This window comes from Psittacula echo (genome assembly GCF_963264785.1).
Source record: "Psittacula echo genome assembly, chromosome: 5".
Taxonomy (NCBI): Eukaryota; Metazoa; Chordata; class Aves; order Psittaciformes; family Psittacidae; genus Psittacula; species Psittacula echo.
In genome coordinates, this window is record NC_137739.1 from 60494587 (window position 1) to 60519456 (window position 24870).

At 39.9% G+C, this 24870-nt stretch overlaps 1 protein-coding gene across 1 annotated transcript in view; it reads right to left on the reverse strand.

Annotated features, from left to right (window-relative positions):
• Positions 1-24870, reverse strand: part of CCDC88C (coiled-coil domain containing 88C) — a 98621-nt gene that overhangs the window by 68096 nt on the left and 5655 nt on the right. The window contains exon 3 of the mRNA XM_080620188.1: positions 20560-20668. Within this exon, the coding sequence (XP_080476314.1) occupies positions 20560-20668 (109 nt within the window). The remainder of the gene's footprint in view (positions 1-20559; positions 20669-24870) is intronic.

The window sequence follows — 24870 nt, forward strand, 5'->3', positions numbered from 1 at the left end:
AAGGGATGGTGCTTCATTCTCAGCAGCCACCCAAGGCAAGTGGGTCCAAGAGAGTACCTGGGGCAGTCCCAGTACATGCTCAGCCCCAGGAGCTGGGTCCCATCCTGTGCCATTCCCATATCAGCCAAGTTCACTTCATAGAATATCAGGTTGTAAGAGACCTCAAGGCCCATCTTGATCCAACCTTCCTAGGCAGAGCATGACCAAGATTAGATGGTCCAGGACCCTGTTCAGCCAAATCTTAAGTGTTCAGCATTGGGAAATCCACCACTTCCCTAATATCACAGAATAACAAACATCTTATTGTTGCATTCAAGAAGAAAGAGTTATGCCCTCAGAAAAATATATAAAGTCACTTCCAACAGCTGCCACAGTTTCACCTAAACACAGAACAGGAAATAGCCAATGTCCCTATGTGGTAGCTGCTAGGCAAAATTTACTTATCAGTGGTAATCCAGCCTATGCATTCACAAACATATGCATACTTGCACATGCAAACACTCTCTCAAGATGACTTTTCAATCTTGCCAGTTCTTAACAGTGCTCCCTTAAGTATCTGAAAGGACTGATTAACCCTGCTTTATACAATCTGTGTAATCTACTGTGAATCTTGCAGTAACTCATAACTTAACATTAATTAACAAGGCAGAGCTTTACTTTTCTTGCTCCCCCACCAGCCTCATACCACAGACCTCATTTTAAGTTCTCTTTCACAACAGCCCTAGCAAACGGCTTAGGCAGAGTTAAGCAGCAGAGGCGAGCTTCTGATGTAGAAAACCTAGTTAAATAATTGATGGGCATTTTTAAAGAGGACTTCCTCTCCCCATTTTGTATTTTTCTTCATCAGTCGTTGCCAGTAGTTGCAGCACACTTCATGCCTACAACACCCTGGGAATACCCATGATATATGAAAAAATGTGAAGGGTGTAGTTACATCCTAAAAGATGCTTTCTTTATGCCATCTGTGACAGAAACAGAGGAAACTGTGTCACTATGTTATTATTAGCATTCAGGAAAGATTAACTTCTAAATACTCCTCCCATCCCAGTTTTAAGGCTTCTGACTGCTGGATCTTCCATCTCAACAAAACACAATTTCCATTTAAGCTGTGATGTTTAATGTTTTCCTGAAAGCAAATCTCATCAGTCATGTGTTCATACAAAAGCTTCACCTAAAACAGAAAGAGAAAGCAACTTTCAAGACCTTTTATTTACTGAATAAAACCTTAAAAGTGATCATAAAAGTTTCAAAACCAGCAAAAGCCCCCAGACACAGGGAGCTGCTCCAGCTACAGACAGAAAAAGCAGAACTATGCACACTACCAAACCCTTTCATACTACTGTCATTTTTCAATTATACTTCCTCATCTTCAGTGTCCTTTAATGGCTCATGAAGGTGGCAGGCATGTATGTTGCTAGGCAATTTCCAAGCTGCCTCACATGTAGATCCTACCCCTTACCTACATCAGCAGAGCTCAGGTTTACCATTTAAGGAACATAATCGAGAGAAACTTAATATGACATATCCAGTGACTTGTGCTCCCTATCAACCAGATCACAAAACAACAGCAGTGCAACTCTGCGAGCCTGGCCTTTCAGCTAGCTGAAAGCAGAGGAGGGGAAAGTAAATGCCCAGGAATATTACTCCAGGCAAGAGCAATTCAAGCTTCAGGCTGCAGAGAGCAGAAACACCTTCTCCAGTCCAGCACATTTGGGCTGTGTTACTCTGTAGAATTGAAAGTTACTAGAATTTTTAAAGATACAGGCTACACAAAAGTTTATGCTGTTGTTGCAACTACTCAGCAGCAGATCTAAGCCTAGCAGCCTTCAAAGTATGCCGAGCCTCCTTGGTGGTCCGGAAGAAGCCTGACTCCTAAAAGCAGCCTCAGATAAAATTTTAAGGGGCACTATGGTCAGAGAAACGTAGTATAAGCAACAATTTATCAGAAGGGAAAGCATTTACACCCTTCACCTGAAGGAAGCACAAAACCTTGGCAAGGAGGTGCAGCTGCAGAACAGAGAAAGGAGCAATGCTAGTCCACTGCAAACTCCAAAAAAGTCCAAAAAGGACTCTTGTTTGGTTCACCTGCAGCATTTCACACAACTTATTAAAATGGTTCTGCATCACTGTTTAAACATACTCTGACGGAGGCATTGAGTTTCTTCGCCAAACCTGTTTTCTGCAAAAAGCATCATGAATTGGTTGAATGATGAATGGCTGATCAGAAACTAGAGCTCTGTGGGAATTAGCATAGTCACTCACCAAAGAAACAGTGCAATAAAAAAATTTGTGCTCTTCAAACCTATGGTAATAGTTTGCATTTTGTAGCTGGGCATCTGAATGAACAGTCTTACTTCTCAGTGCTCTGAAAACATGCAGCTCCCACTAATTTTAGAGGGAGAAAAAGATGCTTACTATTTGGAGGAAACGACCAGAGAAAATCCAGCATTTATAATGCAGTACCTTAATGCAAGCCCAGATGCTCTGGCACCTCAGTAGCACTACCCAAATTCACCATTCCTCTAAACCTCAGCATGAGCCAATGTTTGTATGTCCACAACATTAAGACATACAGTAAATATAGGTCATTTAAGTTTGAATCTCCAAACTAAGCAATTTTTATTGATAAATATGCAGATGTGCTAGGTCTCCAAAATTTACTACTGAACATTAATGCACAGTAGTAAAAACCAGAATTTCCCCTGAGCTAATCTGCAATCACTGAGGTCACTTTCTAAGCAGCAATAGAGTAACAGGCACAACCAAAACTGAAAATAAAAACTTTTGCTGTGTTTCAGATTAGTAGATACATGATTCCCTGTGAATTTTGACTGAAAGTTATTCTCACGAAGTAGAAGCAACAGCCCCTTTGAAATCGACTCAGCACAATGCGGGCAGAACTAAGCAAACTTCTTCAAACAACTCTGCCAACACCACTCAGCTCCAAGCTGCAAAAACTCCTGCTGTTTCAAACGCAGGGCCTCCTGTGAGCAGACTGCTGATTACACCAGGATGTATGGCAGGTTTTTGATACATACATAGGGCAGAAAAATGAGAATGAAACCTGCCCATTGAACATGTTAAATAAAAGATTTCACTCCACAATGAAAGAAAAGGACACTTTGCCATCTATTCATTCCCTTCTCCCTCAATAAGGAGGAAAAAAAAAAAAATTGTAGTACACTATACACATACTTCACTCATTGTGTACAACTCATGCAACTGTTACTGGACATGCTACAATCATGGAAGAGAAATGGGAGACAACACAAGGCAAACATCATATCTCCAAAGCAGATGAGATACACAGCCAAAAAGTGTATCACATACACAGCAAGATGAGATACACAGCAAGAGTGCTGAAGTGCAACGCTGTGGCACATTTTAATCGGGCTCTTTATTCCTAATTACACTCGTACATTGGATTTGGAGCAGTCAAGGAAAGGGAATGAAAGTAACTCATCACAAGGATTCCATCCCGATTTTTATGAAAGGGTGCCAGAGGAATCAAACTTCTAAAAGTTTCTGTAGAATTCTGGCAGGGGACGCCCTTGGGTACATCCCCCAGCAAGGGCTGCCATACCAGGCAGCAGCCAGGTCACCATACATCTCACTCCACAAACGCACCTCAGCTCATGCCTACTGCCAGGTGCAAGCCATAGGGGAAAAAAAAAAAAACCCAGGGTTTGTGGAGGATGTGCAGGAAGCTCTCCCTATTCCCAGAACAGTTGGCTTTATTTATGAATTTGAGCAAAGAGGCCTTTGCTGCCTAAACAAGTGCAGCCCCCTTGTTGTAGCATCACAGCTGTGAATCTCCTAATTGGTACACAGAAGGTAAGAAATGTTCATGGAAAGATGACATGAAAGGCTTCACTTTGTCATAAACATGGACTTTAGAGTCTTTCCTCAGGGACTGGCCAGTACAGAAATCAGATGTTCAGAATGTATTTCTGCCCATATGGTTCAAAGTGATGAATAATGCACTTTAGAAAAGAAAGATGACAAAAATAATACAACACTGCAGTAAAGCACCCATCATATTAAACAAATAACAGGTGGTGACAAAAAAACCCCACATTTTTAATGAGCACCTCTTTATGAATGCACAACATGCAAAGTGGTTTCCACTGCTTTGTAACAACACAACTCATTATGGGTTAGACATGTAAGCTATTTTCCTTTGGACATCTTATGGATTTTTAAGATTTAGAAGCCAAACATGAACTTTAAATTCTGAACTCTTAATACTCACAGATTCTTTAATTAACACTAACATTTTCACTAGGTAAATTGGTAATTAAATGTTAGAACATACACTTTGATGTGTATTTTCAATGCATTTGCTTCATCAAATGTGCTGTTCTTCTCATGTATACCATTAACTGGCAGTCCAGTGGTTAATGCAGAAGACAGTGTTTGAATTACTGGGTTCAGACAAGTACGAAACAGATCACAGCAGTTCTTCAAAGTGAATTACTGTGTTCCCAAGCTCTTCCCAAACCAGTCTGCATAAAATCCAGTGGCCAAGAATGAGACACTACTCCACTACAGGAGGTTACACCACAAGGTATTAAAACACCAATTCACCAGGTTTCTTATCTAACCAGAAGCTACAGAAACTATAGAGAAAAGTTAAGATATTTAGAAAGCAAGACTGTTTTAAATGGACTGTTTCTGCAATAGAAGAAGTCTCAGAAAAAGAAATCTCAGATACTTAACACAGTCAGGAAATGAGACTAAGCTGTTACAGCTACAGCATAATAAAGTATGCTCAGCTAAATCTGTGCTCTGCTCTGTCTCAGCAGAGAAGCCATATTATCTCAAGTATTGTAGCAACAGTGTAAGTGGTTACTCAAGTCTGAATCTTCCTGCATGATGGTCAGTGCTACAAAGAATGAAAATAAATGTATTCCTCCTCTCTCAAGTGCAGCTGCCTCATTAGTCTCAAAGATGACATATTCCTCATACATCAATCACCACTTTAAAGCCCTGATTCATACAGAGATACTCAGAGGCACATAGCAGGTTATTACTTCAGCAGGTTGCTTATGTCTATGAAGCATAATACTCCTTGTAATTCTTAACCACTTTTTCCCTCAAGGGCATACAGCATTATGTCTTGGGAACTGGAACAGACTTGCTCTCAATATCAAAGGAAAATTAATGACTTGTCATTAAAAAAAGGTGAGAGGTAGTTATTAAGCTCTACCCTCTCCTAGTTGGTTCCTTCGAAGGACAGTAATCTTCAAAAATGTTATTTTTCCTCTGTTAATCATTGCTTAGATGATATGCTAAAAAAAAAAAATAAAATAAAATAAACAGAAGAAGGTTTGCCCCTGTAAACAGAAATTATTTGAGGCTGCTGTGTGTTTAATATTGCATTACATTAGTCAGCCTGGTTACTCTGTTAAGCACAAACTTCAATGGCTTCCCAAGTGCCAGGAAATCCATTCACTCCATTCATAATTTCTTTTTGATACAGCAGCAGTGTGTGCCAAAGACATGCAACTCAAAAGGGTCTGTAGCACACGGAGCAGGTAGGTGATGATTAAATGAACTGGGAGTGCTTAAACTGACGCAAAACTCTCTCTCCCCATTCTCACAATAGTAAGTGCAGTGAGCAGACCTCAGTTGATGTTAACAGCCAAATCCTGCTTTTTCATGATCACCTCTCTGAAGCCTTGAGATTTACCTAAAAATACAAAAACTTTTCAGATCCTTTCTTAATTTAAGACTAGCAGAAGGAGCTGAGAATACCCTTCTAGTAGATTTTTCAGAGCAACCAGCAAAAACTACTGCACTGGAATTCCAGTGTGTCATTTGAACACTTCTTTGCATATACAGAGTAACTAAATGACATGTCTTATGCTAGCTAGCTACATACCGATGGTACATATTAAGGTACACTAACATAATAAGCTTTAGAGTTTATGTGGGGAGGAGCTGCCTTGTTGAAAAAACCCAGCTTCTGTCACTGTGGACGGCCTTATTAACTGTAGAAATTCAAGCCATTAAGTGCACGAGGAAAGTCTATTCAATGGGAGCATCTTTTGCATTGCAAATCAGCAAGACACAAGAACAGACAGCAAACACCCCTCCAAGCTCTGGTCTCTTGAGGCGGTATGAGTGCGAGCATTCACAAGGGAATGCCTTCAGAGTTTACCTAACCTGATGAAGGGATCACCACTCCTGAAGGTGGATTCTCTATTGCCTTATGTCACATTCCCTACTGACTATTCTCACCAGTCACAACATATCCATCAAATGGAAAGAATCAGTTCTTAGAACCCGGCACCAACCTGATAGAAGGCTTGCACTGAAAGTTTTGGAAATTTGGGAAGCTGTACATTTCAGTTCATAAGGATTCGGGCTTTAGGGAATCCCAAGTACTGCCCAACAACTGTCAAAGCTGTTGGTGCAATAACTGCCATGAACCCAGCAAACAAGATCCTATCTCAGATCTTACTCTTCTCCCAAGTAAATCTATCAACATCTAGAGTGCAGGTATCCTGGAGTCAAGGAATTCCACCTTTTTCTCTGACAGCTGTTCCATTTAATTTATTTCACATTCCTAACCTATTTCAAAAAGGCACACAGATATGCTTTGACATAACTTTTTCTGATTGTGTAAAACTAGCTCTTCTGCTTTTCTGACAAGTGCCAAGTTAAACATTTCACCTGGTGGCCAGGGAGGTAGGAAGGGGGAAGGAGGATTTAAAAAAATGAAATAATTTCTAGTTGAACATGGAATAAGACAGCAGTTAAAACTATCACAGTGCATGAAAAAGTTTAAAATCCCATGCTATTTATTTCTATCTGGATTTTCGATACTGTAGAAACAAAATGATGGTTGAAATATTAAAAGTGTTGCATTAAACACCTTGGAAACATCTTAAATCAGAACTGACCAGTATGGAATATTTAGCAGGGTTTGCTTTTTTTTGGAGGGTTGGTTTTTTTTTTGTTGTTGTTGTTGTTGTTTTTTTTGTTTGCTTTTTGGGTTTTTACCCCCTTTTTTTTTTTTTTTTTGGGGGGGGGAAGGGATGTTTTTCAGTCTCAGCTTTCCTCCTTTATACACAAGTGCATTTCATTGTAACTCTCAGACTAACTTGACAATACAACAAATCACCACGGTAAGAAAGGAGTTTCAAGTATCTCCAGACTTGTATACTTGCGCTTTTCACCATTTGTTGGTACCTTATTAGGCAGCAACCATTTTCATCCCAGCGAAGAAACAGTGTACATATCCCGGCAGAAGAGTACTGTGATAGTCAGCCACTCCCTATCATTAGCACAAGCAGACAGAGAAGACACAGGGAAGCAACTGCATGGTCACAGCATATAACACCAGAGGCCTTTACTGGTACTTCGCAAAAAACCCCAAACACCCACCACACCACCCTCTCCACCCCTCCAAACACACACAATGAAACCTACAGTTCAAAAAATAGCCTTTGATGCAAATTTTTGATACATGGGGGTTGGGCTTTCTGGTTTGTTTTTTGTTTGTTTTGTTGTTGGGAGTTTTGTTTGTTTGGGCTTTCGGGGAGGATGTTTTAGTTTCGGGGTTTTTTTAATACAACCTTGTTTGGGGATGAAAGATGTAAGTACTAAGTATTACCACAGAATCATTAGGGTTGGAAAGGGCCTTAAGATCATCTAGTTCCAACCCCCCTGCCATGGGCAGGGACACCTCACACTAAACCATGCCACCCAACGCTCTGTCCAACCAGGCCTTGAACACCGCCAGATATGGAGCATTCACAACTTCCCTGGGCAACCCATTCCAGTGCCTCACCACCCTCACAGGAAAGAATTTCTTCCTTATATCCAATCTACACTTCAATTTCTCAGCCTTTTCTCTCCTTATGCAGATTTTTCTTCTGGCAGCACTTCACCACCAGTTACACAAACATAATCAAACAGAGAAGTGCAATACTATATACTTAAAAAAACCCCTCTACTATAATAACTGTACCACAGAATCACAGAATATTAGGAATTGGAAGGGACCTCAAAAGATCATCTAGTCCAATCCCCCTGCCGGAGCAGGAACACCTAGATGAGGTCACACAGGAATGTGTCCAGGCGAGTTTTGAATGTCTCCAGAGAAGGAGACTCCATAACCCCCCTGGGCAGCCTGTTCCAGTGTTCCATCACCCTCACTGAGAAGAAGTTTCTTCTCAGATTTAAGTGGAACCTCTTGTGTTCCAGTTTGTACCCATTACCCCTTGTCCTATCATTGTTTGCCACTGAGAAGAGCCTGGCTCCATCCTCATGACACTCACCCTTTCTATATTTATAAACGTTAATGAGGTCACCCCGCAGTCTCCTCTTCTCCAAACTATAGAGACCCAGCTCCCTCAGCCTTTCCTCATAAGGGAGATGCTCCACTCCCTTCATCATCTTTGTCGCCCTCCGACAACCTGAGATTGTTCCTACCCAGATGTAACACTCTACACTTTCCCTTGTTATATTTCATCACATTTTTCACAGCCCAACTCTCCAGCCAGTCCAGGTCTCACTGGATGGCAGCACAGCCTTCTGGCATGTCAACCACTCCTCCCAGCTTAGTGTCATCAACAACTGTATGATAACTTTTAACACAGTGCTCAGACAGCATCTTTAGAATCTCCGATTCACCTGTGCAACAGTATCACTCTCACAACCAGTAAGCTATAGCCTCTGTTTTTGTGGTGCTGCAGGGGTACATTAAAAACTGGTATTAAAAAAGCTTATTTAAAACAAATGTGTTGAACATATTTGCTTGTCACCTCCTTTGCATATTAAATATGGTTGGTGGATGCAGCCAAGACTCCAGTGTACTCTGAAGTTTTCAGTTAGGAAATTGTATTCTACCTATTACAGAAAGAACAACATACCAGAAATTTGTTTGTGCTTGAAGCACCATTTTGCAGCATTTATCCAAATAAAAAATAAACTACCCTTCACTATTAATTTTCTTGACTTACAAAAGACTTTGAGGAACTAAGTGCAATGCAACATGATGGGAGGGACTTGCTTGAGTATCAGTAAGATCAAGGTGTTGGCTTTTTTTGTTTGTTTGTTTATAAGAAGGGTGGGTTTAATATATGTGATACTTCAGATTATCCCTTAAGTGTCTCAAGAGGTTGTCATTTGTTGTAAGTGTATTTCTATTTGTTTGCAAAAAAAATGAAAAGAAACTTCAAATGATCTATCCTTTATAAATGGGTGTCAGAGTACAGGCCTGCCTGCAAATTCTGCATGCTGGAGGAGCACAGCAGTTCAGATTGTTATAAACACACCTGCTTTTTACTCTGTCACACTAAATCAGCTCTCATCTGAATGCATCTCTCTTACCACCAGGTTTGGCATGATGCTCAAAGCCTGCAAAACTAAACCTCCAAAACTAGGTGCACTGCTAAGCTCAAGACTGAAAAAGCGAGCCAGGTTGGGTCCTTCTGCAGATATTCAAACAGTTGCCATAAACACTGCAAAATCTCTAAGTAGTACTGATGAAGTGTGATAAATACCTTGACACTGGTAAAGGCTGCAATATGCTGTCAAGGAGAAGAGCCAAAACAAACCATGATCTGGCAGACAGCTCCAGTTTCACAATAGCCAAGGGTATCAAAGCAAAACTCCTTAAAGATCCCACCATGGAAGATGGCTGGCATGTCAGATTATATTAAGTCAGTGTCACTTAAGATCAGGTCCTATGACATGCAAAGAAAATGCAATTGCAAGTTAACTAAGATGCTTTAAGAAGCAAAAGGCCAAACTACAGCTACATCTTACAGAGATAAGTCTTCAAGCAATAACAAATTATTTGAAAATTGAACCCCTCAATGGCACAGAATTTATAAAGAGGAACAGCTAAGTGAAAAAGGGAGATCAAAAATCATCTTTCCAATCAAGATCTTGGCTCTGGCTATGAAGGAAATGTATACTGGAAGAAATGTGAGACAGCTCAACCAAGTTTGAGAATTACAGCAGAGCACTCTGGTTTAGTTTCTTCTGCATGACTGGAAAAGAACACTGGAATGTAAGCAAAGCTTCTAATAATCGCAGCTTTTGTGGTCCTTTACTACAGACTCATTCCTTCTGCACGTAAAACTGTAAAGATACACCCACGTGTTGTTTGGATAAGCATTTGCTGCAAACACTGAAAGTAAAGACAAAGCCTTCAATACTGACACGCAGCCCTCTCATATTCAGGAAGATACAGAACACACAGGGTGGTTTGGTTTTGTAGGTTGGTTGGTGGGTTTTTTCCCCCCACTATTTGAAAGACTGAAATTGAAGTGACCTTTAGACATTTATTACATTAAAAGGCAACTCACTGTAGTTAAATTGTAGCTCTGCTTTGAAGTAACTACACAGTTTTCAGAGACTCCTAGTAACTCAAACAGTAACCACTCAAATAGAATGCTGGGGCTTTTTGTTTGTTTTTAGAGAACAGTCAAGCATGTTTTATTTTTAAGGTAACTACTTCTCAGGACCGATTCTGTTTCTTTGGAGTGTATCCTGACAACTGAGCCTTTTATCATACATAGTAATTCTGCATTTAGTATCAAACCTTAAGAAGAAATTTACCTCTGTCCAGTTTCTAGTGGTAAATCATTATGCCTCCCATGAGACTCCAGCCACTCAGCTTTACAGCAAAACAGCTGCTCCAAAATAAACCATGCATTAACCTCAGTACTACCCTCCCCTTTTCTTCTAACACACACTGTGTGCCAAACAGGTCTTTCTGCAAGACAAATTTGATGCTGCACTCCCTTACAAATACCTTTCTGGATGTATTACAGATGGGATCACCATTTACAAAGAAAACAACTCTTTAAAGTGCCACAGGGAATTTATCTTCATTCTTTTGTTCTCAGCCTTATAGCAAACAACTTAATGTTTTCTGAATCCATTCTTTAATATCAGGTGAATAAAGCTGACTTTTTCTAGAACACCTAATGTAGTTTAAAAATATTAATAACACACTAAGTAATAATTTTCACAGGACAAGATGATATTCAAAAGGAATTCATACATTTTTCCTTTGTGCAAAGACCACAAGTCTCTCCTATCACCCCCAGAAGAGCAGATGTATCACTTATCTTGTTCATCTAACATGCACTAACAATGTCATTCTATAAGTCTAAAAAAAACCAAAAACAAACATCTAGAGACTCTTAATAATGCTAATTATGAAAGAGAACAGACAGTGACAACTCCACAGGGGCCATTTCAGCCTGCTGAGCAGAGTTTTATTTAGGCACTTTTACTGGCCATATGAGGACCCAACAGAATTTAAACACTTAAGTCCCTTCAGCTCCATCTCTTAATCATAATGGGAAACAGGAGAGGCACCAGCTCTCACACAGCTTATATTCAAACAGTTCACCTAAACAGCTATAAAAAATAAGAAGTTATTCTGCTTAAAGTACAGTGTACACACATTAATTTGCTGCTTTATTTGCTCTTTAGGGTTTGCTTTTTTAAAAAAAAATCCTTCCTTTAAAAAAACCAATATATTTGCAAAATGTGAGACATATGCACAAATCAGCAAGTCAGCAGTTCAATTTCTGTGCATTCATGATCAGGTGCCTTCCCTAATTTGTGCTGGTGTAAAGTCCATGCACTATGTAAAGCAGGGAATACACCCTTCCTTGTGGTTTGTCTTCAGCAAAGAAAGCAGTACACTGAAACGTCCTCCTGTCCTCATGTCTATTGCTTCCTCATGTCCAGAGGCCTGCTCCAAAAGCTAAATCCCATCATTCTTAATAAGGGTAGGTGATTCCACAACCTCCATGCCTCTTTCTTGGTTTAAGAACATTCACATTTGCCAGAATTACAAGATGTCATCACAAGCTTGAGCAGACCTTTACCATGCAAACCACATTTGTTCTCAGAATACAACTGTGTATTTGGAGATGATGCTCTACCCAAGATCTCCCACACATTTCTGAAAGTGATAATCAGTCCTTCAAAGCAACAGATAAGCACTGCTCTAAAAGACATCTCAAGTATCAGCCTCAGATGAAAACACTCTGGGGAAGAATTGCTTACTGGTCTTGCAAGTCCTTAAGAAAAAAGCAGTGCCCAAGAAAGTGAGAGCTTGTTACAGACCTTTGTAACAAAAGCTAACAGCAACCCTGATGGAGTGAAAAGCCTATGCAAGCTGAGTGATAAGCACAGAGAGACCTTTGCTCACGCCACACCGTAGGGTCATAGATGTTACTGTAACTGATGGGAACGAGCCTTGACACCAAACCTTAATCCAGAGTCAACAGTTGGGTAACAGCAAGACCATGGACCGAATCCAGTGTGCCACAATATAACATGTGACAATAACCCCACTGTTAAAAGCGCCACACTGGACTGAGCAACACTTTCACATCCACAACATGCAAACAAGTTAAGAACATATATCACCTTCATTTGCTACTTGCCATTAAAAAGTAGAAAGCAGTGCCCAAGAAAGTGAGAGCTTGTTACAGACCTTTGTAACAAAAGCTAACAGCAACCCTGATGGAGTGAAAAAGTGAAAAAGTTCTGTGGGAATTGGAATGCAATTCAGGGTTTTGTTTTGCAATTCTATAAATTTGTGGAATTCATCTTCTTGTCTTTAAAAACTTTTTAATGAAAAGGACTAAATAACATGGAATTCATTGCAGAAACACAAGCAATAAAGCAATCTGTAACTTTAATTTATTATCATCTTCTAGCAAAATTAAATCTCAAAGCTGTTTTCAGCTACAAGTGGCATGCAGGCTGTTTTCTAACTTACCCAAAACTGGTAGGCTCCACTAAACTTAGCTTCCTCCTTGGCAAAATTTCAGCTGACAAGAATGGGACATTTGCCTGAAATGTAGGCAGCAGCATTGAACGCAGCTGTCTGGCGAGACTGAACAGCAAATTATATCCTAAATGTAATACCCAAAAATATATATGTAGTATAGGACTGAAATACCCTGCAGCTTTAGCACTGATATCACAGCTATAGCCTAGGAGATTAACATTAGGCCTTGGCTTCCATTAAGAAAAGCCTCATACACTCTCGCATTACCCTTTTTTAAGCCATATAAAGGCCACAGTGGATGTACTTCGCAATTTGACATCCCAAGAATTGTTTTCAATTAACATGTCAGAGGTTAACTAAATACTGCTGTGTGGGAACCAAACAGCTATTCCATACTGTAAAAATTTTACAGGCCACCTCCGTTTGCCTCTGTATTTTAGGACACTGCTCCTCTTTTCTTGGCTCAGTTTCTTCGTTTGTCTGCACAATGAATTCACACCCCTTTAGCTTATTAAGCAAAACAAAGACAAGACTACACAGACACATGCCAGCCTATTCTGCCCTTTCCCATATTCTAGCTCCAGGAAATTACAGGCAATAAAGTAGTTTAAAAGCCAACCTATTCTCTTCCATCTGTTTGAGGTCATCATTTCATTCTGTATTAAAATGCATGTGGAGCCTCAGGGGAATAAATATGTCTCTTTAAGCTCAGTTCTCCATTAAACCTTCAGACATAAGTCAGTATATTGGCTGAAATGCATCCTAGAATCACAGCTAATAATAACCTCAGTCAGGTGCCCAACAGCATGCTACTAGCCATCTGATAGTAGCTCTCACCAACCTGGAAACACTTTTAAAACTGATCTCTGCAGAAGCTTACTTCAGCTCTGGAGCAGTAATGTTTGTCTAGTTCTGCTGGAAATGAGCAAGATAATTTTCACCCAAAGAAAAAGCATCAGTCTGGCTGGTCCTGATGAGCCACCTGTCTCAGTCTCTTTCTCACTGAAATAACTTGATAACAGGACCTATACAAAATAAGCATGATCTTTCTCATGTTCTTATGTTTATTCCACTTGCAGAGTGGTACCACTATTTTCAGCTGAAGGACTAAAGCAAAGACTAGTAACATTAGTTTAGCATTTCCCAGAATGCATGTGCCAAGATCAATCATACTCTTGCCCTGCAGCCACCACCAGAATACCTGAATGTCTTTACAATACCAGTCTTACATGCAACCCTCATGTCTCATGAGCATGATACTGCAGAACAGAAAGTGTAATTAAAAACATTTTTGTCATGTGCTTAATGAGGCCTTCTTGGTTCTGAAGTACTAGATAAATACATATAGACAGTCTGTGCCTGTAGCAAGTTTAAACTAAGAGTCAAATGAAGAATAGGAGTGGAAACAAATATAGAGCAGATAAGGTCTTATACCACATTGTGCCAGTATTTCCTGAGTCTTAGCCCACTGCCTTACTGAAACACACAGCATCTCTACAATGGTACCTTAGTACTAACTTATTTATCATAGTAACTTATTTATTGTAGACTTCTGGAAAAAAAAAAAAATAGGCACAAAAGACACAGAGAGGCTTAATGGCTGCTCACCACCATTTCTTTGTGCAGCTGTAACTTAAGGCCACTAGAACACGCATGCTACCTTCGGTAGGTGCAACAATACAATTGCCAATGCAGAAACAATTCAGGAGCTAGTGTGCATATAAACCCACTCAACTGTACAGAAAAGGGAGTGAACAGACACTTAAAAATGCATGACATCACCAAAGTACTTGAATTAAAAGAGCTTATCTGTTGAATCTTCTTATATCTTGCTCTTGAGAACGCTGACATTCTCAGTTAATAGTCTTGGAATTTATAGCTGAGGATGAGGAGTTGCTAAACTAAGATCTCTAGGGAACAGGAATCAAAAGAAAGCATATTTGGTCACTCAGGCATATTGGAGTTTAACACACCAAATAAACAAGGCTAGCAAAGGAAAGACTTTTCTAATTCAGTAGGCCACTGTGGGTACAAAATCCTCCCCCCCTCCCCCCGAACAGAAGAGTGCTTTTTGACTTTAAGGGTGTGTGCATTTATGTACATTTCTAGCCCCTTGGTGTTTATTTTGCTAAGGACTGGATTACCAGTCCATCAGAACTAGCCTGCCTAATGGGGAAAGATTTCAATTCACAAAAGAGGACACTGCTACTTCCACGACTTTATTTACAGCTGGAGTACAACTGTCAGTCCATAACTTGTGCCCAAATCTGGAGCTCCAAGTTTGAATTCCTCTTACTAGTCCAGTCAAGAGCTCTAAGCCTGACTCAACACTTCAAATACAGAAGCAGGAGCTGTCTACTGATCTGAAAGCTACTGGTATCACAAGACCTTTGCTGACCCACCAGGAGAACCAGCCTTCGCCCCAGTCTGAAGACAGAACAGTCTCACACGGCCACAGCAACACAACAGCAGCTCACAGCAACAGCCATACTCACAGCCACCTAATACCTTGTAACATGCCTAATAAAAACCCTGCAGCTTCTACTTGTTTTACACAAATATGGAGCAGCCAAGTAAAAGGACACACATCTGTAGAAACATGCCTTAAAGTAAGGCATCCTTGTTCACCATTATCTCTGACCCCAGCTAAGTGAGTTTAGGTGGGAAGGGTAGGATTTGTGGTGTTAAGTTTCTAAAAATTCAGTGAATGGTTTCACTTTCCCTCCCCACACCCTCACTTTAATGGAAATGCTAAGCATTACAAGTTTCTTCTTGAAGCTGCACAAGCCACACAGTCATAACTGATTTCAGAACTGTCTTGGTACACTTCTATTTAATTTTTTTTTTAATTAAGATATATTTCCAACCTATTTAAAAACATGAAGCAATCTGCTAGGTCTTTAGTGGCCACAACTGCCACTTCTTTTTCACTTTCTGCCTCAAGTTTTTCATGTAAGTGGTAGGATTTTTTTGCTTGGAACTGCAATATATACTGTAGAAGTGACTACTGGCATTTTCGAGGGTTAGCAAACCAGCTGACATCAAAACAGATGCTGTCAGAAATTTTCTTTTTTTTTTATAGATTGCTATCAAAGTGATTTTTAGTTCCTCAGAAAAAGCCACTAAACCCAAGGATTGACACATGAGCAGAGGAAGCATAGCAGAGCCACTTCAAGCTTCCCCTGCCTGCCTGCAGCCTCTTTCAAAATTCTGTAGGTGTGAGTACGTTCTCCAAGTGTTGCAGACATCAGGGCAGCTGCTCTTACATGGAGACTACAGGATTTAAATATTGTCTGCAGCACAGTGAAGGCACAGGCTAACACCCTTCAGATTTTCCGGCTTTCTTGTTCCATCACAAGAAGTGACAGAACCAGCAACAATAATAGCTCTTGCACACGCTGTTGCAGCTTAAGGGCTTTTTTGTGTGTGTGGTTTTTTTGTTGCTTTTTTTTAACATTACCAACGAACTGTAGTACTAACAAGGTTAGTACTAACTCTGCCAAAAGCAGGGATAGTGCCACACCACTATGAAGATAGTTGCCACAGCTGTGATGAATCACCATTTGGAAAAGAAGCACAAGGCCCCAGGGAATTAAGGCCATAACAGCTCACTATCAACAAGGGTCAAGAACCCTCATTTCAGTGAAGCCAAGCATTGTTCAGTCTTACAGTACTCACTCCTGAACTATTTTCAAACCAATTTAATTGGACCAGTAGATAAGCCTTAGTGGAACTCCCAACAGAAGCATTTCAAAGTGAAGGCTGAGCTCAGGAATAGCAAGATCATTTCATCTGTGTTGGACTGAACTAGCTAGTGTTGGTTTAAGGATCAACATTCCCAACTATGTTATCAACACAAGGCAGCAGATGACAGCTGGAGGTCAATCTTTACCACATACACCAGTCAGCTGTAGTATGTAGACTTCACCCTTTGACTAGGATGCACAACACCTGCACCAATGAGAAATGGATCAGCACCTCTTCTCTAATACACTCAGTTCTCTATTGACTCCTTCAATCAATATAATCACTGCAGTCACAGATCGTAACCTGTAATCCTCTGAGCTAAACCATTTCTTACAAAAGCATTTTGAATTCTAGTTTAAAGACAGCCAAGTGTCTGAATTCAGTCAGAGAAAGAAAAGACACAAAACTCACACCATGAGCAATGAACACATTCTGCCATGCTCAGCCCTTTTCCAAGATACAGCACCAGTTGCAGAAGTTTTATGACCAGCCGTTTCTCCAGTGAACCAGTGCTGTAACAGTTATTAAATGCAATTAATGACAGATTCTCTTGAATGCTCATGAAATCCCACAGCAAAATGAGTCATTTGCCTGGTCCTGGTTTCAAAAGAGGGACCTCTTGCCAATCAGAGACATGCAAAGCTGCAACTGCTGAGAGAGCAGGAAACACAGATATGTTGACTACTACCACTAGTAAAAAATATTACATACTGTATGAAAAAAACACCACCAAAGCCTCAGCAACCAATATTGTCCCTCAGCAACCCAATATTTTAAGATTCTTGACACTACATTTTTCCTAGTAGCCACCAACAATCCAGTTTCATGCAGCTGAAAGTTGTGAGAATACAACTCTTCAAAAAGTTTTTAATGAACAAATTCAGTTAGCAAACTTCTAAAAATTAGAGCTTATTTGAACCTAAAAATGCTTCTTCATTGCATTTACCTCTCCTAAGTTATGTCTGCTGAAGCACACATAAGAACCGAACTCTATGGCTAAAATCAGAATCAAATTCGACTAATAACCTGGCTTGTTCTTTGTCATTCCCAGCACAAACCCTCAGCCCGAGACATCAGAATAGCCACAACACTGTGAAGAATGCCTGGATTCATGCTTCTGGATTAGACCTAACCTTGTTTTCTGAAGATAATATTAATTTCAGATAATAATTAATATTATCTGTATTACTGAGAATTTTGCTTTAACAAAGATTATCTACAGATACATGAGAAATCTGATATTAGATACAGATAAACTAGACAACTATGTGATCTGAAATGTCAACTACCTTCTAATTTTAGTAGCCAGTTAGGTCACCTTCCTCAGATATAGTTTACAGTACCATGAATTTATGTCATATTCTTGATCACTCCTGCCAGTGCAGAGAAGGGCAAGTATTGTTTCATACCTTCCAATCTCCTTCAATGAAGCATGAGGTGTCATTTTCCTCATTCTAGGAGACCTAGAATTTATGAAGCTGTAAACTTTACTTTGGTCCATTAAGTGAAAGGGAATGTAAAATGTCAAGGCCAACACTGTATTTTTAGAGCTTTTGTTTCTCTTGAGGAAGCAGCAAATTCATGTTCCTATTGTTTGTCAGGAATTTTTTTCCCTCCCACTTCCAGTCTGCAATCAAATTTGACTATGTTTTCAGTCAGTAAGACACTATACTCATTTTAACTTAAGCTAGTATATTAATACTACTTCAAACAACTCCCACAACTTCAACCTACTTAATATCTCTAAACACTAAAGAGAGGCCTAACAATACTTAATACATCCCAAAGCATCCACTTAGTTGCATGTTAGAAAAATATGTAAGTATATTCTACAAGATCCTAAAATACAAAGAAATGTTCCAAACATCTAACAGACATTAGTACAGATGCAACATTATACTCTGAATCATCCAGAGCTACAGCATAGATGGCCTTAAATCCACCCAGACTATGGAGAGTTGAAGGCTGCACACCACCACATGAAAGGGATTTTCAGGTTACCATCAAGACCTTGGATTTGCCCTGAAAATGTGATTCTGACAAGTACATATATTATATAATGTCATCATCACAAAAAACGTATTTTATTTTAAGCTTTGCTCTAATTACACATTTACAGGATCAAATGCAAAGAATGATCAGTTCTCACGAGACTCAGCTTTTTTCACATGAAGTATATGTAGACCTCAGGCAGCAAGATGCATGGTACTTAATTTCCTGACTACAAAAGGAACCTCACTGTTATGCTTGCTACAGCAAGCTTCAACTACTGTTTCTCATTGAAAACTCTGTCTTAACCTATTTTAGTCATTGCTAGCTTTACTGAATTATGGTTAGACAACAGCTAGGTCAACAAGACACTAAGCAACATATCATATAATTATGAATAATTTTTCTCTTTTCATGAACCTGAGCTCTGCTCAGGTACTCTTCAAAGAAGTCATATTATCAGCTCCAAGACAAAGTAGTCACATGAATAAAATGCTTGAGTTCCAACATCTGATGGACCAGACCCTTAGACTGTAAATCTTGTCAGGGTGAGAGAGGAAGACAAACTAATCCTGTCCCTGTCCTTAAACAGTCCTTTTTCCTTGTAGATTCCATACATAGTTACACTGTTCAGTGAGTAACAGAAATAAAATACCCACATTCAGCCTCCAGTTATGACCAAATGGAATTTCCCCCTTGAAAATCACAAGTGTCAGGGATGACACCACATTGTATCAGCATCTCTAGTTTTCAACAATCAGGACACAAGTCAGTTGTCTTCAGAAATACATAATACCCTTCTACATAATCTGAAAACAGAGTTACACACTTCATTTTACTAGCAAGCTGCTGGAACCTGCACAGATGAGTCATCTACCCCATACAACTTTTTCACAAGTCCCTCCCTCTTTTAGGCTTCCTTGAACAAGGCCAGAAGCATAGTAGTGGCAATAATATGGAATAGAAGTAGGCAATAACATGTAAGAAAACAGCATCAAAAAGGACTACAATAGTTAAGCATTTCATCTCTTCTGCATGCACAGAAAACATGAAGTGTCCAAGATGAGCACACTGACATCAACTCCTACAGATCAGCTGCTTTGTCCATTATAAACTCAAGACACATACACAGAGGAGCATTTTAACAGCCCTCATTGGTTTCAGTCTGGTTTATAATGCACAGCATTCAAATCTGGCAAAAGATGTGTAGAAGAAAATAGTAGAACATTTACTCCTCTCATTAAGGAGTCTAAATATACCCTACAGTGTGTATACAGGAATTCTATTTAGAGTAACTGAATTCACTTCTGTGGCTTTCCAGCAGCATCAAATATGTATCTAAGTCTGCAAAGGTGCTCGGCTGTAACCACCCTCATTTTAGAGGAGCGCTATTACAGCAGAGGAACACTGAGAGTGAGTTCAAGGACAATGCCTAAGAAGCGCACTATCTGTAAGGATTTGTAGTCATTCCTTCACTTAAGTCTCTTAAAGGAGGAGTTCAGAACAAACAACTGCTTTAACACCCAAGAACAGGTACCTAGCATACAATGTCTACCTTCAAGATAAGCACAGATTTATTTTTCCTAATTACCACTATAGCAATTTGACATTTATATTCCAGCATTAAGTACAATTCTTCATAACCATTTGCTTGCTGGCAGCCCATTTAAGAGAAAGTCACTTGTTTTAAATTTTATATCCAAAACCATTACTCCAATGTCAGCAAATCCCTTCACACACACAGCCCGCAACCTCACCACAAAGGAGCCTTTTTACTACATGTACTATCCAAGCACTATCATAGACTTTGAGCACATTTCCTGTTTGAAAGAAGAGGGGTGCAGGGAACCAGCCTCTGGCCATGAGGGGCAGATAAGGCAGCTGTATTGTCACTTCATAAGGAAAGCATGGATGAAAGTACTTTTACATAAACACAGTTTCCTTTTTATTTCTTGCAGCAAATTTTTTTGAGCCACTAGCCCCTGCACCAGCTGAAACATTATAGCAATTGTCACAGATCAATGAGCAGAGAGCCCAAATCTCACCTGGTAGTAAGTCTTAATGTTTCTGACTAAGATGGTCAGGTTTTGAACCCGAAGATAGGTGTCATTATTTACATGCTTGTTGACACGCTGGTTGGTTGGTCGAGGATCTCTATTAAAAGAAGAAAAAGAAAACAAAATATTACTATTTTACTCAGTACTAAGACTTAGTATCTCAGTAATACACCACTAGGAAAAACCTTAAAAATTTACCCATTAAACATGCTGGCATAATTATATAGGATGCATATACATTAATTTGCAATGAAGAAAGCTCATTACCTTTGCCCATATGTATAACTTGGAAATTTCCATGAAGACCACAAAGTATCATACTTGATAGTTAACCCACACAGCAGTTCAGGGCAGCTTCCCTTCCTATTTGTATTTCCTTCCTGTTTGTAATTCCCCAAAGAAAAATATTTAGCTTGTACACATCAGATCAAAGCAGTCTCTGCTAATAAGGGGTTTATCTTATTCAAATAAAGGGAAGCCTAGGAAAGACTACCATGCATTCCTTGGCTTTGGAAGATTTTTGACAAGAGAAGGGTGTTAACACTTGATCAATGCAGAGCCTGTATCTATTATACACTGAAGTGAAGGGAAAAAGAAACATTGCACTTTTTATACCATATCATCTAACTAGATGTTACTAGATGTAACCCTACAGTTCTTGTTTCCATGTGAAAACTCATGTAAGCAGCAAGCTACTATGCTACTATCTGACAGTGACCAAAGTCTACAGCCAGAAAGAGAAACCTTTATGTAGCAGAGCAATACTCATATATCCGCTGTGCCTCATAGACACTCTACTGGGCTTCAAGATATGAATAAAACATAAACACAGGTAGAGATATAAGCAAGACAAGAAAAAGTTGGTGTAAAGATTTTAGGGAAAGAAGCCTAAAGTTTGTTTGATTTTAAAGAAAGCAAATCAAAATTTTACCCAATTTTTTTTTTAAAGATTTCTAAAATAAAAGAGAAAACATAGGAAAAAAGCTGAAAATAATTTAATATGAATGTACACCTTCAGACAGTCTGTGTACACCCTAACATGCTGCAAACAAAAGGAATCTGAAAACCTTTATCTGCCAACACCTTAGATCAAAGTCTTGCGTTTCCCCTCTAATAAATACTCTTATCAGCAAACTCCCACATAATCCAAACACCTGCCTCTCAGAGCTCTGCTCTGTGGCTGTTAATTAAGCCATTCACAGCCCTTCCAGGGCCAAACAGTGAACTCCAGCAATGACAAGAACATAAGAGAAGAACTGATCCAATATTTATTCTTACAGTGTATCTGCCAAAGTTTACGTAAGTACCTGAGAGAGCTTTTTCTTTCTATTTCTCTTTGTATGCACAACCATCCCAAAGCACCTCTTTAGTAAAAGCTGTGCTATGTGCATAAATACGACAGAATACATTGATATTCCAGAGATGAGAGAAAACCGCCATGGCAGCAGATAACATCAGACACAGTATTTATGTACCAGAGTTCAAGCAAACTGAAGTACAGATGACCACTGTGTAAACTAGTCACTGGTAGCAAGACCCTACAGAGCCTTTACAGTAGCAAAGGATTTTGTATACTGATTGGCACTGTAATCAATTACAAAAAAAAGAGAACAAAGCTGACTGTTAGAAGGTTTTAAAGCAAAATCTGTAGTAAGTATTCTATTTTACTGATGCTCAGATACAGAAGTCACACCCACACACCAACTGACACTATGGGTCTTTTGCAGCACAACAAGTTGGAGAAGCATAAATGGCACCTGGGCTTGAACTTGAAGAGTACCAAGCTTCAGTACTGTTCGAGCTGAACCCTGAAGCAAGCTGGATGGTTAGCCTTTTTGGTGAGGTCATGACAACAAACCAGGAAGCCTAAAGGGAGGAAATGCACAGTAAAAGAGAAGCAGGCCAAACAGAAGGGTCAGCCTACAGTTCTTGTTTCCATGTGAAAGCTCATGTAAGCAGCTCACTGCTATGCCACTATCTGGTACTGATCAACATCTACAGCCAGGAAGAAAAAGCTTTGACTGTACAGCAGAGCAACACTTCACAACCCATCTCAAAACTGCATGAAATGGGGCAAAATTCCACAAAACACACCCACCAGCCACAGCAAAGGAGAGCAGATTTATTCAACAGCTGTAGGCAGTGTAACTGCAGGACTTGGGTGAGGTACTCCAAAGCAAGTAAGAACCAGAACAACTCCTCCTTCTAAGACAAGACCTGCTCGTCTTTTGGCACAGTGGGGTTAGTCATCTATTACAAGAACATAAGCATTGGCAGAACCAGTCCCTCAGAAATTCTGGGGCTTTTATCCTATCACCTTCATTAATTGGTTGCCTCAAGTGCCCTCAATGCCACTGCCCTCAGGGTCCTCTTAACCTGGAGCCAGCGGCAGCATACAGTGTCACTCTGGCAGTCCTGCCTCCTCCTCCCCACAACCAATGAAGTTAAAAGCTTTTCTGAAAAGAGAACAAAGCCCCAAAAAAATGACAGTATGGATTTCTGTATATGTTGTGTAACTAACTTTATGCAGCCCCTCAGCTCACTTCAGAGAAGACTCTTTGCAGTGAAAGTGGAAGGCCAGCACAACCCACACTTCAAACTACCACAGGGCTTATTGTCTCCATGTGGAAAACTAAACAATCCCTTCTCAATAAGCAATATCCCATTTCTTCTTCATTTGCTGCCACATTTTTTTCTTAATCCTGGGTCAGATAAGCTCATACTGACTACAGCTGTTTTAGCTCCACAGCCAAGAAGTTGGAGGACCTGCAGAAAGTTACTCTTGGAGGCAGTGGGACATTTCCAAAAAAAAAGATTTATTCTTTGCCATTTACCAGGTAAGCTCAGTTTTATCCATCTGAACCGGCAAAACATCTTTTGACATAAGCATGGAGATGAAGACTACTTACAACAATCAAGGGTTCAAGGCATGCGTTTATTCAGAAAGAATATATTTATTGCATTTTTCAAACATTTTCTGCATCACTCCTCCTGCCTAGATTAACCATGTCACATTATGCCAGGTCAGCTGGATCCCTCCTGCCGCTGCCTTCTCCATGTCACTCACCTGTCTCTGAGACATCTCAGGGGACATGGAATGGTTGAAGCAGAGGAGCTGGGAGAAGCAGCCCAGAGGACTGAGGCTACTTGCACTCTCGGGAAAGGAGCAAGCTGCCAAAACATCCACAGCCACATAGCACTTGCTGATCTCAACAGAAGTGAAAGAAGGCGGCTAAAAACCTGGAAAGATTGAGGTACTTGAAGCACTACAACCCATCAGCCTGACCTACAGCAAAGGAAAAGCAGAAAGGGGAAGCAGAGTCCTCAAGGAAAAAAAAAGCACCTAAGTAAACCTTACATTGTAAGGGGCAAGTTCTGTGTTTAAAGACTTTTCTACCATAAAGAAAACAGAGCTGTTGATACCAAACTTCACACATTCTAACACCTGTTTGGTTGGTGAAACCTGTTTATTAAGAACTTTACAGAAATAATCTCTTTTCAAGGATCACACTGAAAACTAAAGATATTTTTACAACACCAGCCAGGGAACCCAAACAAATTCCTGAATGTATTTGAAAAATACCTGCGCAGGACTTCAATGAGATGCTTTTTCAGTCCCTTGATGTTTGGTCTTTCCCTTACACACACATGTAATGAAAACTACAGCTCCCTTTTTAAAAATCACCTACTTGTAAAGATCAAAAAAGTTACTCGAATAAGACTAGGGTGGCATGACTGAGAGAGGTACTTCACAAACAAGTAAACACCCAAGCTGCATAAACAGAAGGAAAGTCTCAAACCTTACTACATAGCCAAACATTTTAAAGAAGTCCTCTGGTTTTACACCTTCATGACTTTTACAGGAGCACAGAGAAAAGGAAGGGCCAGGAGGCAGAGGCCAAGTGATGAGTTCAGCAGGCATGGGGCCAGCAGCATAAGTGCTGGAAGACACAACCTCTTAACCAATTAATAAAATAGAAGTAACAAAAAATCATTTTAAAAAATGCAAATGATAATTCTCATTTGAGCAATTTCTGACATGTATTCTTCATGATTAAGGGGGAAGCCCACAAACCAGGCCCAATGGTTATGAGACATTAGAAGAAACTAGCTGTACCCAGCATCCCATGGCACTTCACTCTGCAGGTAACTTGCCAACTGAAAATACACCATTCTTGGACCAGTCTAACTCTCCCATCATCCAACTTCTTCCTCTATCATCAAGTGGGATGATGCCAATAAGGCTGGCAGGGTTTCCAAATAGCCTAGAACATGGTAGAAAAATGCACCTCCAAATGA